Source organism: Jaculus jaculus, chromosome 9, assembly GCF_020740685.1.
Source record: "Jaculus jaculus isolate mJacJac1 chromosome 9, mJacJac1.mat.Y.cur, whole genome shotgun sequence".
In the NCBI taxonomy this organism is placed as follows: domain Eukaryota; kingdom Metazoa; phylum Chordata; class Mammalia; order Rodentia; family Dipodidae; genus Jaculus; species Jaculus jaculus.
Genome location: NC_059110.1, coordinates 4,778,500 through 4,797,416, shown reverse-complemented (window position 1 = coordinate 4,797,416; position 18,917 = coordinate 4,778,500). Strand labels below are relative to the sequence as shown.

Genomic DNA, 18,917 nt, shown 5'->3' with positions numbered 1-18,917 from the left:
TTGGGTCTATCTCAAAACAAAAAGAATATTATATCTAGATACATTAACACTTGTGTAATATTTGAGTGGATATATTATGATACATAGAGACCTGAGAAGTGGCTCAGTAAGAGTGCATGCCATAAATGAGGGTCTAAGAGGGCCTGAGTGCAATCCCTAGAGCCCATGTGCAGAAAGCCGAGCCTGACTATGTATGCTTGAAACCCCAGTCCCTTGGGGAGCGGAGACCAGAGAATTGCTTGGGCTTGCTGGTCTGTCATTTTAACAAAAATAGCAGCTCTCAGTTCAGTAAGAGACCCCATCTCAAGAAAACAGTACAGAAGAGTGATAAAGGACATTGGTGTTCTCCCCTGACTTCCCCATGCATGCACAGGGCATGTGCATCTACACACACATGAATATATTATATACACTCACCATATTATACACACATACATGGCAAGAATTTATATATTTTTATTTATTTATTTGACAGAAAAGGGGGGGAGATAGAGAATGTACACGCCAGGGCCTCCAGCCAAACAAACTCCAGATGCGTGCGCCCCATTGTGCATCTGGCTAACGTGGGCCCTGAGGAATCAAACCTGGGTCCTTCGGCTTTGCAGGCAAACACCTGTTAAGCTATTCCTCCAGCTCCATGGCAAGAATTTAAAAAATAAAAATAGTTGTATATATGTGTACTGAGGTATTTGGCATATTAAAGCTTTTCATATAGAAAATTCTCTGAATCTGGGCATGGTGGCACACGCCTTTAATCTCATCATTTGGGAAGCAGATCACTGAGAATTTGAGGCCACTCTGAGACTACGTAGTGAATTCCAGGTCAGCCTGGGCTGGAATGAAACCATACCTTGAAACAACAACAACAAAGAAAATCTATATATATTTTTAAGATAATTTATTAAGTTAAAATGTTTATATGATGAACCTTCTGGAAGCTTAGGTGTATTGTATTGTTGGAGACAAAAATCCTGTTAACTTGTTGAACAAGGTCAAACTTGGTTTTTTGATGTAGGGTCTCGCTCTAGCCCAGGTGGACCTGGATGTACACCAACACCACCGGTTTAAACTTTTTTTTTTTTTTTTTTTGGTTTTTCGAGGTAGGGTCTCATTCTGGCTCAGGCTGACCTGGAATTAACTGTGTAGTCTCAGGGTGGCCTTGAACTCATGGTAATCCTCCTACCTCTGCCTCCCGAGTGCTGGGATTAAAGGTATGCATCATCACGCCCAGCTCATGTCTTGCAGATTTTTTATTGACAGTTTCAGTGTACTTTTTCAAACTTTTGTAGCTCAGAAATCAGTTATTCATGGATGCCTACAGAGAAGCAGAATATATTGAATTGCCCAGATCCTCTTAGTTTAGACAGAACAAGATGAGATAACTTGTTTGTTTATCTTTCATATGGTAGACATGTATGTTTGTGGTTTCTGAGGTGCCACATGTTTTTGCATCTTGTTAGTGATCTTCCTATTTAAAATACTGCCCTCTCAGCATAGAGCTGAAGTGTTTGTCTATTATTCTTAAGAGCAAAACGCTTGTGTTGTATGGGCCAGAGAAAATGTTTATGTTCGAAAAGCTGAGTTTAGACAGTTTCAGGGCTGCTGGCTGTTTGTTAAGGAATCAACAGTGTGTATTAAGTAATGATTATTTTAGTAGAAACATACTGAAACAGGGCAGTATGCTGATTTGCTCAGGAAAACATTCATGGGAACATGATCCTATATTTTAAGAACTGTGATTTATTATTCAGTGTTCTTGGTATACATGTATGTGTGCATGTTATGTATGTATGTGTGGGTTTTTTTTTTTTTTTTTTTGAGGTAGGGTCTTGCTCTAGCTCAAGCTGACCTAGAATTTACTCTGGAGTCTCAGGGTGGCGTCTAACTCACGGGAAGGTGATCCTCCTATCTCTGCCTCCAAAGTGCTGAGATTAAAGGCACACACCACCACGCTTGGCCTGTTCTTGGTAATTTTAATACAGGTACTTAGAATTTGACATTTCATATCTATTAGAGAGGGAGGAGACACACACACACACACACACACACACACACACACACACACACACACACAGAGTTTATCTTCTGATGTTAGTGTACATCTCCCTGTAGGAGGGATAGTTTTCTTATAACTAAGGTACCTTTTTCAAATTCTGCAAATCTCATGCTGTTAAAATATTCTTACTCAGTTGGGCTGGAGAGATGGCTTAGCGGTTAAGCGCTTTCCTGTGAAGCCTAAGGACCCCGGTTCGAGGCTCGGTTCCCCAGGTCCCACGTTAGCCAGATGCACAAGGGGGTGCACGCGTCTGGAGTTCGTTTGCAGAGGCTGGAAGCCCTGGCGCGCCCATTCTCTCTCTCCCCCTCTATCTGTCTTTCTCTCTGTGTCTGTCGCTCTCAAATAAAAATTAAAAAAAAAATTCTTACTCAGTAGAGCAAGTAGTATTTACTGCTGAATGGAATTCCATTGTATATATGCACTACAATTTAGTATCAACTCTTGTGTCATTGGGTAGAGCTAATTCCACTTCTTACTACTTCAAATAGAGCAGCAGTAAACATGGATGTGCACACATCTCTGTAGTAGAGTCTGGAATCTTTAGAGTATATGCCCAGGTGTAGTACAGGTAGGTATTGTGGTAGCTAAAAGCCTTGGTATCCCCATTTTCTCTGTCTATCTATGCCTCTCTCTCTCTCTCCCTCTCACTCTCTCATAAATAAATATAATAACATAATTTTTTATTATAAAAAAAAGAATGAAAGCTCAGTGACAGGAGAAACAGTCACACAGTTTTCACATGCTTGTCACTAATGTCCTTGAAGGTGACATGTGGTCCTTGGTCTCAAGGAACACAGCTTTAAGAGAGGAAAACAAAGGAAATAAGTATAAGAACAAGACCATTTCAGAAAGCCATAATGCCTTGAAGTAATATCAGGCAGTAGAAGTATGAGTTCTTTTAGTTAGGTTAGAAAAGGAAGACTGAGGAAGTGATGTTTTGATTTGAGTTGTGGATGATATGGCATGATGGGGCTTGTCCACAGGACCGTCTGAAGTTTTTTTTTTTTTGTCCTCCCCTCCACCCCTCCGCCAGAGGTAGTGTCTCCCTCTAGGCCAACCTGGAATTCACTCTGTAGTCTCAGGGTGGCCTTGAATTTACTGAGATCCTACTACCTCTGCCTCCCAAGTGCTGGGATTAAAGGCGTGCGTCACCATGCCCGGCTTAAAAGCTGAATATTTCTTAATAAAGTTAGAGCAGCTACAAAGGCACTTAGCTATGAATGAAATTGAAGTACCTGTGAAGAGTGAGATGCATGTGGATGGTTAAGAATGGGATACGATGGGGAGGTGTGGTTGGGGAAGTCTCTTCAGATCGTTGCCAGTAGACATCTTTAGGGATACGAGGTGTGGTTGGGGAAGTCTCTTCAGATCGTTGCCAGTAGACATCTTTAGGGTTTGGTGACTTTCGTTGGAAGACCATTAGAAAGTCAGTCAAGGTCTTTAAAAGCAGAAGATTAATTCAACAGGATATTAATATTTACTGATATCTAAGAAGGGTTCTTTTGGCATAGAGATTATAGTATAGCTGAAATTGGGTCCTCATTAGTTTCCTGTAGTACTGAAATGAGAAGTAGAGTCTTGTTCAGATCACTGTATTTCACCACTTTCAGATGTTTGCCTCTCCTTTTCCTGGGTTTCCAAAGTATTGCTGTCTAATTAAATGTATTGTTTCTACTGATTATATTGTTTGCTTGCAGGAACAATAATGTTTATGTTTCTGACTTCCTCAGCGAAATGTGAACCTAATTGATGCCTGTTTGCCTAGAGTTCATGAGACTCTGGATTTTACCCTCACAGCACCATCAAAAGCAAACTATGTTCTTGCAATAGAATTTTATTTAGCTTTGTATTTTCTGAAGTGTAGAAGGGAGTATCAAGTACATAGTGCAGAAGAAACATTTGCAAAGCTCACCGGAAAACCAGAATGGCTTAACTTACAAGGAGAGAAAGAAAATGTTAAGTGAATAGAGGTTTAGGTTAAGAAGTAAAGTTAAAAGGGCGCCTGCCTTTAATCTCTGCACTCTGGAGGTAGAGTAGAAGGATTGCTGGGAGTTCGAGGCCAGCATGGAGCTACAGAGTGAATGCTAGGTCAGCCTGGGCTAGAGTGAAACTCTGTCGGGGGGAGGGAGTAAACTTAAAACTTGAAAATTTTCTGTATTTTTGTGCTTGCTTGAAAGCAGAAAGAGATAAAGACAGATTGGGTATGTCAGAGACTTGCCACTGCAAACAAACTACAGACATGTGCTACTTTGGGTGCATCTGGGTACTGGGAATCAAACTGAGGTTATCTGGTATTACAAACAGTGCTTTAACTGCTTAACTGTCTCTCCCACCCACTTTTCCAAATAGGCAGAAGGAGAAAGAGGGAGAGCAGCAAACCAGGGCCTCTTGTTGTAGCAAATGAACTCCAGAAGCATATACCACTTTTGTGCTTTGGACATTTTGTGAGTTCTGGCAAATTGAACCCAGGTGGTCATGCTTTGTAAGCAAGTACCTTTAACCACTCAGTCATCTCTCTAGCCTAAACTTCAAATTTAAAAGTAAGATTATCTGTCACAATATTGGCAAAAAGATGGGACATATTTTGCAGAGAATATTAGTGACCATATTATTTTTTCAAGCCATGCCTACATAATAATTTGATAAATTTTAACCTTTATAACCTTAACCTTCATTACAAACTGCATGAGTCTACACAGCAGTTTGTAATGTGAACCCATAAAATTGAAAATAGCTTTTTAGGGAGGCAGAGGTAGGAGGATCACCATGAGTTCGAGGCCCTGAGACTATATAGTGAATTCCAGGTCAGCCTGGACTAGAGTGAGCCCCTACCTTGAAAAAAAAAGCTTTTTAGTTAAATGGTTAAAATTGTTTAGTAATATGCTTATTTTGTTGGTAATTGGTATTATTTAATACAAATAACTTTTTTGGTGTGTTTTTGCTTTGAGTCAGGATCTCACACTGTAGCTCATGCTATTCTGGTTCTCACTGTGTATAGTTCAGATTAGCTTTGAACTCTTGACAATTGCTCTGTTACAACCTCTTGGGTGCTGGAATTCCAGATATGAGCCACAATATACACTTTTTTTTTTGAGGTAGGGTCTCACTCTAGCTCAGGCTGACCTGGAATTCACTATGGAGTCTCAGGGTAGCCTTGAAGTCACAGTGATCCTCCTACCTCTGCCTCCCGAGTGCTGGGATTAAAGGCATGTGCCACTACGCCCAGCTATACACAATTTTTAATACACAGTTTGTGTATTAAGAAGTAATGTTAGAGACTGGAGAGATGGCTTAGTGGTTAAGGCACTTACCTGTAAAACCAAAGGATCTATCTAGGTTCACTTCCCCAGGATCCATGTAAGCCAGATGCAAAAGTGGCTCATGTGTCTGTATTTGGTTTGCAGCAGCTAGAGGCCCTGGTGTACCCATTATATCTTCCTAATATCCTATCTGTCTGTCTATCAGTGTGTCTGTCTTGCTCTCAAATGAATAATTTTTTTTTTTAAAAAAAAAGTAAATTTAGGCAGTTTTTATTGTATGTCTTACTCATGTACTGGCCTCCTTACCTATTACTCACACCTAATACTTCGGATGTCACCAAAGAGAGAAGCCACAGATGTGTGTTTTGAATGTTCATAACATTTAAAAAGAATATCAGGGCATTGAGGCTGAGATTTTTTTTTTTAGACAATGGTTGTTTAATGAGCTGCTTATATATACAGGAGAAGAGAATGGGCCTGATTGCTCACAATCTGAAGCGGGAAAGAGTATTTTTCCAGATCCATGTATTTGCATATCTAATTGCCATGCAATCAAAACTAAGTGAACTGTAGCTACTTGAAACTTTAAAATGAAAGGCAATCATCTTTATGGGGAGGAGGAGGAACCCCTAACTTGCAAGCTAGCCTGAATATCAGCATTATAGTCTTCTTGTGTTTAATTATAGGTGTCTGGCTGAGCAGCAAAATTATGCTTGTATAATAAAGAAGTGAATGTGACCCTGAAACACCAGCACAGCTCTGTTGCCTCAGAGCAGGGGCTTTGCAAGAAGTTACTGTGTATCCATTGTGTATTTTTCTGATAAGGGATTGTGCCAGAATGGCTGTTAATTACCTGTGTTATTTGATATAGAAAATAGTGGTTCTACACTTTTCCTTCCCACCAGTGACAGTACTCAATTAAAACTTGCATTAAACAGCTATAATGTGCTTTGCTATCTGTTGGGAAGACAAAGTGAAGAAAATTAACTATTTTTTTCCCTAGCTGTTTGCTGGCAGCTCTTCTTCTTCTTCTTTTTTTTGTAAATTCTTTGAGGATGAAAAAAACTTTATCATAGTATTAGTCCTTTTGCATATTTGTAGACTTTAACTTTTTAATTTCTTACTCCCTCACAAAAACTTTATTAATCTAAGAGATACTCTGTCTTTGATTATTTTTATTTATTTATTGGGGGGGATGAATATGGATGGGTATGCCAAGGCCTCTAGCCATTACAAATGAACTCCAGACATGTGCCATCCTGTGCCTCTGGTTTAGGTGGGTCCTGGGGAATGAAACCTTGGTCCTTTGGCTTTGTAAGGAAGTGCCTTAATCGTCAAGCCATTATTCAGCCCTGTCCTTGATACTTAAATGTCATTGGAAAGTTGTGTAACCTCTCGTTACCAGGATTTTCATACTAGCTGAAGCTCTGTTTATCAGTTCTCACTCAACTTAGAAATCGAACACAGTCTTGAAGCTGGTGTTTAGTTTTCTTTAATGTCACATTTGTCCATGCTTCATGATTATTTAGTCTCTGAGCAGAGAGAGCAACTTCAGTCCAAGACAGAATTCAGATGAAAGATTTCTGGTTGAGTTAGTAAATGTACTGTTAGAGCATCATCCAAGATTTTTTAGGAGTCCTGAAGTGTTTACCTTTCTGAGGGGTTCTGCTTCAAGAGGGAAATAACTCCACTATAGCTTGGGTTTCAGATGAGGGCTGAATTTGAAATGCATGTTGTTAGCCCACCATTTTAAAACTTAAGTTTCACTGGGTGTGGTGGTGCATGCATTTAATCCCAGCACTTTGGGGCAGAGGTAAGAGGAGTTCCAGGCCATCCTGAGACTACATAGTGAATTCCAAGTCAGCCTGGGCTAGAATGAGACCCTACCTTGAAAACCCCTCCTCCCACAAAATACTTATTTGTCTCTATGGATTCTAATTTATCTTCCTACTTTTCTTTATTTTTTGTTTGTTTTGGAGAGAGAGAAAGAGGCAGAAAGACAGAGAGAGAATAGATGCACCAGGGCCTTTAGCCACTGCAAATGAACTCCAGATGCATGTGCCCCCTTGTGTATCTGTCTTAGGTGGGTTCTGGGGGATCTAATCGAACTGAGATTCTTTGGCTTTGCAGGCAAACACCTTAACCACTAAGCCATCTCTCCAACCCATCTTCCCACTTTAAAAAAAAAAAAAAAGATTTATTTTATTTATTTATTTGAGATCTGCAGGCAGAGAAAGAGGCATTGAGAGGAAATGGGTGCACCAGGGCCTCCAGCCACTGCAAATGAAGTCCAGATAGATGCATGTGCTACCTTGTGCATATGGCTTATGTGGGTACTGGAGAATTGAGCCTTGAACCAGTGTTCTTAGGCTTCACAGACAAGCGCTTAACCGCTGAGCTGTCACTCCAGCCCCCATCTTCCCACTTTTAAGAAATGTTTATTGCTTCTAAATTCAGAATATTAACTATTTAAAAAAAATTATAGAAACACTGCTCAGGTTTTGACTTTTCTAGAAAATGTTTTATAATATTTTTTTTGGGGGGGGGGCATTTTTTTCCCTTAGGTAGAGTCTCACTCTGGCTCAGGCTGATGTGGAATTCACTATGTAGTCTCAGGGTGGCCTTGAACTCACAGTGATCCTCCTACCTCTGCCTCCCGAATGCTGGGATTAAAGACGTGCGCCACCATGCTGGGCTTTGGGGGAAACATTTTTAATAAACCATTCTTGTGAGGATTGTCAGTGTAGTTGACATTTATTTTATTTGTTTCATTATTTATTTGAAATGAGAGAGAATGAGAATGACCCTATGGGTGTGCTAGGGCCTCCTGCCACTGTTCACTCAGATCCAGATATACATATTACTTTGTGTACCTGGCTTCTTCAGGTTACTGGGGAATCACACCCTACCGATCAGGCCTTGCAAGCCAGCACCTTTAACTGCTGAGCCATCTCTCCAGCCCCTATTGTACAATTTTTGCACTTGTTTTCTTAAAGCATTATTTTTAAGATACATATTACACATATGTTATATACATATATGAGCTGTTTGTATATATAAAATTCAGACACACACACACACATATATATATACATATGTGTGTGTGTGTATAAAAATAATTGAGGGGTCCATCAATAAAATCCGAGTATATTAGAATCTTGGGAAGCAATGTGCAGGTCATCTACAGCTTCAGGAAGTTTCATTGAATAAGTGAAGAAGTACATGATCAGATTTGTGATCTTGATTTTTCACCAAGTACCTAATCTATTTTCTGGATCTTATTTTGATTTTTCAAATCATTTGAGAGACTTAGGCAGTATTTTATCTTTTTTATTTTTGACAGCTTCCATAAGTGTAAGCAGTTTACTATGATCCTAATCCCCTCCTCCATCTCTCATTTTCCCCTTCCAAATACTCCCTCCACTGAACTCCTTCTTTCTAACTGGTCTCTCTTATTTTGATGACATTATTTTCCCTCTTCCTATTTTTTTCATACTTTTTTTTGTTTGTTTGAGAGAGAGGGAAAGGGAGAGAAAGGATGCACCAGGGCCTTTAACCACTGCAAATGAACTCTAGAAGCATGCACTACCATGTGCATCTGGCTTATGTGGGTCCTGTGGAATCAAACCTGGATCCTTAGGTTTCTCAGGCAAGCACCTTAAGTGCTAATCCATTTATTCAGCCCTTTTTAATGATTTATTTTTTTAATGGGAGGGAGTAGTGAATGAACGGGCATACCCCTGCTTACAGCCACTGCAAACAAGATATCAGAAGCATGCACTACCTGGTGCATCTGTCTTGTGTGGGTCCCTGGGAATTGAACTTGGATCCTTTGGTTTTGTGGGCAAGTGCCTTAACTGCTAAGCCATCTATTCAGCTTGTCCCCTCCTCCTACTATGTTGGTAGCATCAGCCACTGTGAGGCCATGAATAATATCTAGGTGTCCATGTGACCAGAAGATAGCATTGTAAACACTCTTCCCCTTCTAGGCTCTTACATTCTTTCCGCTCTCTCTTCTGCAATGGTCCTTGAGCCTTGGAGGGTATGTAGAAATGGCTCATTTAGTGCTGAATGCTCTACCATCTTCTCAACATTTTGAGTTTTGAGTAACCCTAGTGGTCACCACCATCTGAAAAGTGAAACTTCTCTAACCAGAAGTGAAAGTAGCATTAATATATGGACATAATATAACTATTTAGAGGGCAGACGATAGACATAACATTTCCATTTAGCCAGACAACCATAGTGGTTACTCTCGAGGGCTTATGATCCTGAACCATAGGTTTTTGATTAGATTTTCAGTACCAAGTACGAATTCCCTCCTATAACACAGGCCTCAAGTCCAACCAGAGAGCAGTTGGATTCCCCCATAGCAGACGTGCCACTATTGCACCGGTTGGCACATTTGGCCTGGCTGGCCAGCCATAGAGCTTGTAGGGTCCACTGTTGGTTGAGATCCTTGATGACTTTGATGACTTAGCTGTCATTAGGGAAGAGGCTTCCAGCTCAGTTCCAGCTTTATTTCTCATTGACCTGTAGTCCGAATATGTAGAGGCTTCAGGATTAGAGTCTTATATAGTTCTTGTGGGTAGCCAAGAACCTTGGCAAAGCCAAGCAATGTTGTAGGTACCATGGGCCTCCCTGGCCAACAATTCTCTGTAAGGTATCCTGCCCCTGGCACTGAAAGTTTTCTAATATTGTATGTGCTTATGCAGGCTTTGAAAACAACACAGCTGTTTTCTATTCCACTCTTCTGGTGACATGCCTATCTCTATCCACCCTTATTATATTCTGTAGCCAGCTAGATTCTGTCAGAGGAAGGTAAGTCCAAGAATCTGGCTTGCACAGTGCCTGACACATTGTAGATAGTTGGATAGTGTTACAGAATCCTGTATTTGAGTGAATCGCTGTGTTTTGTCATGAGAAGATACTAAGTAGATCATATGAAGTCAAAAGTTTATAGTGAACCTCCTTCATAGCAACCATTGAAAAAATATTGCAAAGAAATTTATAAAACTTAAAAGCCATCTAGGCCAATTTAAACATAAGTTTTTAAAAATATATTTTTTTATTTGTTTATTTGAGGGGGGTAGAAAGGGAAACAATGGATGCACCAGGGCCTCTAGCCACTGTAAAGGTACTCTAGATCCTTGTGCCTTCTTGTGTCTCTAGCTTACAGGGGTGTGGGGAAATGAATCTGGGTCTGTTGGCTTCACTAAGCCATCTCTCCAGCCCAGAAGTAATGTTTTAAAATACATTGATGGTGTGCAGGCCCAGCATCCCACAGCTTTATGAGAGGTTCAGGGCCAGGAGGCTACCAGGCCTTGATGGTTTGCACAAGCTAGAGATTTTTGAAGCCACCCTTTTGAGTAAAAGCCCTTATTAAAAGGAAAACATGAGTACAAAAAAATTACATTGATGAGTGCAGAGAAGGGGAAGCACGAGCTCTGGAAAGGAAGCTAAGCAACAACACACAGTAAATATTATACATAGAAAGCTAATGTTAAAATAATGGTAGATCAATTTGGTCCTCAAAAGTTGCGTTAAAGCAATGGAAGAAACCTTCCAATTCAAAGCACAAGAGATTGTCAGGTACTTTATTTTAAGCAAATCTGGGGATAGACTATCTGTAAGAGAAATACTCAATAGAAAGACATAGGGAGGTTGAAAACAAAAAAGATGCAAAAAGGTATTTTAAGAAGGTAGTAAGTAGATGTCTAATATGCCTGTGTTAAATAGTTAGCAAGAAAAAAATACAAGATAAGGGAGATGCTTTGTAATGGTACAAGTTAATTTGTTGTGAGCCACAACAAGAAAGGGAGAGCACCAGAGACCAAGTCTGTGAGATATGCAGGCAGTCTCCACAGGTGCCTTGTGCGCTGTAGGTTTCTTTGGTAATTAGAGGCACTCAACTTTTTTTTTTTCTTGGTTTTTCAAAGTAGGGTCTCTTTCTAGCACAGGCTGAATATTTCTATGGATACATAAAAATATATTTACCCAAATTGAGCACATGCTCATGATAGACTTCCCAGCAAGCCAAAAATAAAAGGACACTTTCTCACTTTGATGAAGTTCATGTATGGAAAAGCATAGTAGCATCAAACTCTGTAATAAAACCCTGAATCCTTGTAAACTCACAGAGAAACCAAGAATACATGATCTTAACATTTCCATTCTGTTTGGCACAAAATTTCATAGCAAGTGCAAGAAAAAGAAAAAAAGGTGTACAGGACATAAAGGAAGAAGCAATGTAGTCTCAAGATTTCCTGACTACTTACTTAGACGAGTCTGAGATGTCAAATGTCAGACCAGTATAAAAGTTACAATTCTCAGTCTGTCCATATCAAATAACACAACTTGAAAACACATATAGCAGAAACTACTAGAAATAAAAGTAGAAGCACACAAGTCCTTTGTTGTGCTTCTAACACAGCTTCTAATGATTAGATAGAGCCAACAGACAGAAAACACTGGTAATAATAGGTGGTCTGAATAATGCAGGTAGACAGACATGACCTCATTATCTAACAAGAACACTACACTGGCTGGTGGCATAGTAGTGTTTGGGAGCATTTGCCCACATCAGCCAGGTGCTGCTTCATACATACACCTCAGGAGTCTGAGAGTGTTTGTAGTATTCAATTACAGAGAGGCTCCAAGCTAAAAGATTGAATGCTGCCAAAATGCATGTTTTCACAGAAGAATGTATGAAAAACACTTCTTAAAAATTTATTTATTTCTTTGATACAGACAGACAGAGGCAGATAGAGTGAAAATGGGCAAGCCAGACATATGTGCTGCCTTGTGCATCTGGCTTATGTGAGCCGTGGAGAATCAAACCTTGGTCCTTAGGCTTCACAGGCATCTTTCCAGCCCCCAAACGGTTGTTTTTGGTTTTTTTGAGGTGAGGTCTTACTACAGTGTACGTTGACCTGGAATTTACTATATAGTCTCAGGGTGGCCTTGAATGCAGCGTGATCCTTCTACCTCTACTTCCCAAGTGCTGGGATTAAAGGCATTTGCCACCACAGGAGACCAAAACCACCTTTAGATAGATAAATAACAACGGAAAGGAATAAAACAAAGATGAAAAATTTAGTATAAGATACTCTGAACAGTAATGTACTAATTCGTAGTGAAGTTCAAAATGAGCTGAAGAACTGAAAAAGGAAGCAGAACTGAATTTGCTGTCATCACTTGCAGTTTACTTTGGATTTGAAGAACTTTTCTAGATGCAGTTCCCCGCCCCCCCCCCCAAATTTTATGATATAAAAAGGAAATGAATTCCTCTTGTTCATTATTAATTTTCACTTATCCTTTAGCAATCTGTACTACAAGGAACAGTGATTATTTTTAAGCAACTCTTAAAAGAGTGGTCACTGCTTTCCTCAAGCTCTTGTAGTTTTTAATATGGGCTGTTGTTAAGAGCTGGGAAAGGTCTAAGTGTTTCCTCTTCTATGCTCACAAGTGAGCTTGTTGCCTGTTTCCTGGGCACTGGCAGAAACGAGTGCCTTCTGGGCCAGAAGCCAGGGTCTTTTGTTCACAGCAAGAGCAGGCTAGCACCAGCACTTTTATGGTGAGTCTTGTGTGCACAAGGCCTACTGACACCTGTGTTCAGTGGCTGTGGCTGTGAAGAGGAGCTCTGGGCCAGGGCACTAAACAGCAGTGGGCAAGCAGCACATAATGTGTTCTGCTTCATCTCCATAGGTTCATTGAACCTGGGTTCTAATGCTTTACAGGCAAGTGCCTCAACCAGTAAGCCATCTCTCCAGTCCACGGGAAATAACAAATGTTGGTCTAAACCTCTTAGTGGTATGTTAACTAAAACATTAGATAACTCATTCATACAGCCTTTTTTTACCTGTAAACCCTACCAAAATTAAAATGCTAAGAGGTTTTTTAAAAGTCCCATGCTCTTTTGGCCTGGCTACCCGCAAGCCAGATGCTATCAGTCCCAAGTACACCTGTCCTCTGCAGACCCTGATAACCCTGCAGGTGCTGCTGCCAGTAGCACCTTGTTTGGACTTCTGTCTCTGACTACCTGTCAAAAGCTAACATATTCCTAGTTGCTCTTCACTAATGCAGATGCACTTTAGTCTCATTCCATCCTTGTAGATCATGGACAATAATTCATGTCTAATTATGTCAGTAGAGAAATAATTAGAATGAGAATAGACAACAGCCTATCTGTAGCGTAGCTGGAGATGGCTATATATCTGAACTTTAGTAGTATAATGCATTACATATTTTATTTATGTATTTATTTTTTGGTTTTCAAGGTATGGTCTCCCTCTAGCCGAGGCTGACCTGGAATTCATTATGTAGTCTCAGGGTGGCCTGTAACTTACAGTGATTCTCCTACCTCTGACATTTCAGTGCTGGGATTAAAGGCGTGTGCCAGCGTAATACATGTGGTATATTTTATATCTTGGGCAGTAATTCATGTCTAGCTATGTCAACAGAGAATTTTAATATATACTATACATATATATGAGTGATAAAACTTATTGGAAACTGGGTTTTCTTCAGTATTTAATTATTTTTTTATTTTCTTGGTTTTTCAAATTAGGGTCTTACTCTAAATAGGTCAGGCTGACTTAGAATTCACTATGTAGTCTCTGGGTGTCCTCAAACTCACAGCGATCCTCCTACCTCTTCCTCCTGAGTGCTGTTATTAAAGGTATGCACCACCATACCCAGGTAAAAATACCTTTTTATTTATTTATTTGGAGAGAGAGAGAAGAAAGAAAGAAAATGAATGGACATGCCAGGGCCTCCAGCCACTGCAAACAAACTCCAGAGGTCTTCAGTCTCGTATTTATAATTACTGGAGGCAGTACTGGAATGATGGTGCAGAGAAGGTTTGTTTTCTTGCTGAGGCAAGACTGATGCTGTTTATGAACTTTGAGTGATTTCCTTCTACTTCCATGAGAGAACCAAGGCTTTTGTGTTTGCCAATCCTTGGTAGTGGTTTCCTGGCTTCTGGAGTTGCCTGCTAAATATAGTTCTTCCAGGTAAAGGTCTCTAACAGTTTTGAACCCCATTTGCTTATTTCCCTGGACTCTCAACTCTGTGTGCTGAAGTTAAAAAGCTGGTGAGCTGAGCTGTCTTTGGCCTAACTCCACTCAGCAACACACCTACACCATCATTTTTATTTCCATGTCTTATTTCCAGTATCTTGAAACTGTTACTTCACATGCTTTAGTTTCAGACGGAGTATTCAATATGGATTTTCTTAGCTAGAAAGTAAAGTCCATATACATTTGGATAGGCACACATTTAGGTTCACCAAAAATTAATGGTTGCTTTCCTAAGTCCACTAAAGGGAGAAAAAGAAATACAAGTTCTGAACGGAAATATCAGCAAATCGGCATTCTTTAGCATGAAAATTAAAATTTGGATTTAAAACACATCTTTTCTTTTTACCACAGAATAAATAGCTGTTCTTATTTTATATTCTTTGTCATTCAGAAGATCTCAAGGGTCCCAAGTTTGCCAGCTGTTCTTTGGTTTTCAGGGCAAAAACACAGAACTCATAGTTGCAGTTTTTTAGTACTTACTTCATGAGTAACTTAACTTTGACATCAAAGTATCTTAAGTTGAAAATATTCTAAATAGCATTTTATTAATAACTTCTGTGTTTTCTTAGATGTTCTGCAGATTTCAGATCTTTGATTCAGATTAAATACTTGCACCCCTCTTTTTCCCCATTAATTTTTGCTTGTACTTGGTTTTTATTAGCAACCACTATAAAGGTAGCTCTGCTAAGATATATTGTTAAATGTGGTGTAATCTAATGTTAAAACAGATATACTTTGAGCTGCTAGTTTATATACTGTAGGTGCTGATTTTTGCTGTTTGCTATGATATTCACATATTCCCAGGCATTCAGTGAGCTCTCTCTACTGATGTGCATTCCTCTCTTCAGAAAGGTTTGGCTGGTCTATCTGTACTCTTCTGTGTAGAGATTTATTTTCCTGCTAATGTTATTAACTTAAAGCAAAGCAGTCATACACTTGGCAGAACTTAACTGCTACCCTAGTCTAAGCTCCACCTTGGGGTTCAGTAGAAAAAGTTGTTTCCTTACCCATTCTATTTTCCTTGAAATCTTATGTTAGTAAAACAGCAGCCTTCACAATGAAAATAAGAAAAATAGGTACTATTTACTGTTTCTCTGGGATGCTTTGCTTTGAGTCATGTGCATTTCTGTATAACATGTGATTTATTTATGTCTATATTCTTAAATTAAGGTTAAGCTTTTTATTTTTCTTTAAATTTACTTTTTATTGGCAACTTCCATAATTATAGACAATAAACCAGGGTAATTCCATTCCCCACCTCCCCCTTTGCAACTCCATTCTCCATCATATCCCCACTCCCTCTCTGTCAGTCTCTGTTTTTATTTTGATGTCACCATCGTTTCCTCCTGTTATGACGGTCTTGTCTTGTATAGGTAGTACCAGGCACTGCAAGGTCATGGATATCCAGGCTGTTTTATGTCTGGAAGAGTGCATTGTAAGGAGTCCTATCCTTCTTTTGGCTCTAACATTCTTTGTCACCTCTTCCACAGTGGACCCTGAGCCTTGGAAGGTGTAATAGAGATGTTTCAGTGGTGAGCAGTCCTCTGTCACTTCTCAGCACTATGGTGCTTTTGAGTCATCCTAGAAGTCACCACCACCTGAAAAGAGAAGCTTCTCTAACCAAAAGTGAGAGTAGCATTAATATATAGGTATGAGTATTAAGAGAAATGTTTACCTGGCAGTTTGGGTGAGCATAATATGTACATTTAGGCAGATAACAGCAGGTATTATACCCCTAAGGCTCATGACTTCCCCCATCATAGTTTTTCAGTATCAGGCATGTATTCCCTCCTGTGGAGTGGGCCTCCAGTCCAATTAGAAAGCGGTTGTTTTCCCCCCCATAACAGACAGACATGCAGTAATGCATTGATTGGCTCATTTGGCCTGGCTGGCCAAACTTAAGGCTTGCAGTGTCCACTGTTGTTTATCTCCACTGATGATTTCTCTCTCTCCCATGGAGCTGCATGTAGCATAGCTTTTTCCAGCCTTCTGTCAGCTGATTTACATAGAGTAGGCTTTCAGCTCAGCTCCAACAGGATTTCTCAGTGACTTTGCAGCCCAAGCATTTAGAGTCATCACCAATAGGGTCATAATTACCATCTATTGCTGGAGGGAAATCAATAGCCTCAGCTATGGCCTGTAATTTTTTTGGGGGGGGGTAGATGGGGGTATCTGGGACCCTCCTGTCCAACAACTCACTGGAAGGTATCCCATCTTGGCACTGAAAAGTTTCCAGTTTAAACTTCTTCATACTCAGGAAATTTATAATTAAATATCATCTCTAAAAATACCAGACTTAAACCTGAGTTTAAAATTATTATGTGTTAGTGCAATGTGATCAGCTCTCTTACTTATTAGTTTGATAAGGTTTAGAGCATGAGGCCAATCATTTGGTGATTAGACATTACCAAATAATTATAACATAGATCATTCTCTATGAAACTAGTATGCATGACTTGATATAATGAAACAGTGGACCAGTCTGATGGTAATACAGTTAAATCTATTCTTAACACATACTCCTTTTAATTATAACAAAATGTCCCATAATTATTACTTGAAATACATAAAACAGATACTTTTCTTACCTGATAATCTACTTGCAAAACACTTTTTCTAATGCTGATACAAGCATTGTTAATTAAAATAAATGTAATGAAGCGAAAAGTCACTAAGTTTGAGAATTAAAACTTTCAAAGTAACAGCATGTTCGGTGTGTGATCTTCATAAGTGATTTGCTTAGCCTTGGTGAGTTTCTGTTTTCTTAAATGTAAAATATAGAAATGAAATGCTTGGTCATTATAATTTAAGAATGGCACTCTATATGTTTCTTAGTACATAGCTACACTACCTGATGGTAATTGTCTTGGTCATTTATATCCTTTACATCTTGCTGCATGCCTGGTACATTGTAGGTGAATGATTGTTGAATCAGCTCTCATTTGACCCAGAGTCTCATGGCCAGGCTTGCTTTCATTTGGTCCACAGGAAAATAATTCAGAAGGCTTGTAAAGTTGTTACAGCACAATAATGCAAATGTGGCATAGGTACCTGGCAGCAGATTCATACCATGAAAGATGTACTCTGTTCTTTTAAAATGTGCTTATAGCAATGTGCTTTGAAATTTTTTAGGAGGAGCAAAATAGAGGCAAGCCCAACTGGGAGCATTTAAACGAAGATTTACATGTATTAATCACTGTGGAAGATGCGCAGAACAGAGCAGAAATCAAACTGAAGCGAGCAGTTGAAGAAGTGAAGAAATTGCTGGTTCCTGCAGTAAGTAATCCCTTCTCTGTAGCTTAGATCTTTGCTTCACCTCCCTTACTCAATTTGCCTTTAATTTGTTACAAGTTTATCTTAATGAATATATTGTTTATTAGTGAGTTTATTTTTTGGCGGGGGTTGGTTTTTTCAAGGTAGGGATTCAGTCTAGCCCAGGCTGACCTGGAATTCTCTATGTATTCTCAGGGTGTCCTCCAACTCATCGTGATCCTCCTCCCTCTGCCTCCCAAGTACTGGGACTCAAGGCATGCACCTCCATGCCCTACTGTCCCCCCCCCCCCCTTGGTTTTTCGAGGTAGGGTCTTACTCTAGCTCAGGCTGACGTGGGACTCATTATGTTGTCCCGGGGTGGCCTCAAACTCATGGCAGTCCCTCTACTTCAGCCCCCTCAAGTGCTGGGACTAAAGGTCATATTCCCCCTGGCCTGGCTTTTTAGTGATTTATTTAACAACAGAACTGGAAAGTAATGGTGTATTAGGTACAGTATAAAAGATGAAAAGTTTTGTTCTTTTTTAATTAGAAGGTCATTTGTTTTTGAGAAGTAGTGTATGGGAAGAACAGTTTTGTTACCCTGATTCTCAAAACTAATGATCAGCTTTAAAATCTTTGTTACAGAAGAGTGTTACTTTTCTGTGACAAAATATTTAGTAAGGTGTGACTTAAGGGAGGAAGAATTTATTTTTTGCTCATAGTTTAGTGGTACAGTCCATCATGGCAGAAAGATCCTGGTGGCAGGAGTCGGGGTCAGCTGTTTACATGGCATCCACATCCGGAAAAAGAGTGAACAAGAAGTAGGACCAGGGGTTGGAGGGATGGCTTAGCAGTTAAGTCATTTGCCTGCAAAGCCAAAGGACCCAGGTTCTGTTCCCCTTGACTCATGTTAGCCAGATGCAAAAGTAGTATGAGATTATAACACCTCTCAGGCCTACCCTTATTAGTGGGTCACTTCCTCGAGTGAAACTCAACCTTGTACTTAAAGATTAGAACTTTCTTTGCACACGCGTGTATGTGTGTGTACACATGTAATGGTGTTTAGAAGTCCCTGCCACTGATAAATTGGATAAACTATATTAGTAAGAGCATAGAATTTGAATTGCTTCTATGGATGCTAGGATCTCTGCTTGCATATTAGCTCTTGTAGAAAGACTTACATAGTAAAACCTCTTCAGAACATAGAGATAGGATTTTGAACAAAAGCTAGATCTTACTGATGTAGCAGGAACTATTCTGAGTACCTCT

At 39.7% G+C, this 18,917-nt stretch overlaps 1 protein-coding gene across 7 annotated transcripts in view; it reads left to right on the top strand.

The window, feature by feature from the left end:
* Positions 1–18,917, top strand: part of Qki (QKI, KH domain containing RNA binding) — a 125,803-nt gene that overhangs the window by 77,869 nt on the left and 29,017 nt on the right. For all 7 annotated transcript variants that reach the window (XM_045159115.1, XM_045159114.1, XM_045159119.1 and 4 more), the window contains exon 4: positions 17,529–17,672. In XM_045159115.1, coding sequence (XP_045015050.1) covers positions 17,529–17,672 — 144 coding nt within the window. The remainder of the gene's footprint in view (positions 1–17,528; positions 17,673–18,917) is intronic.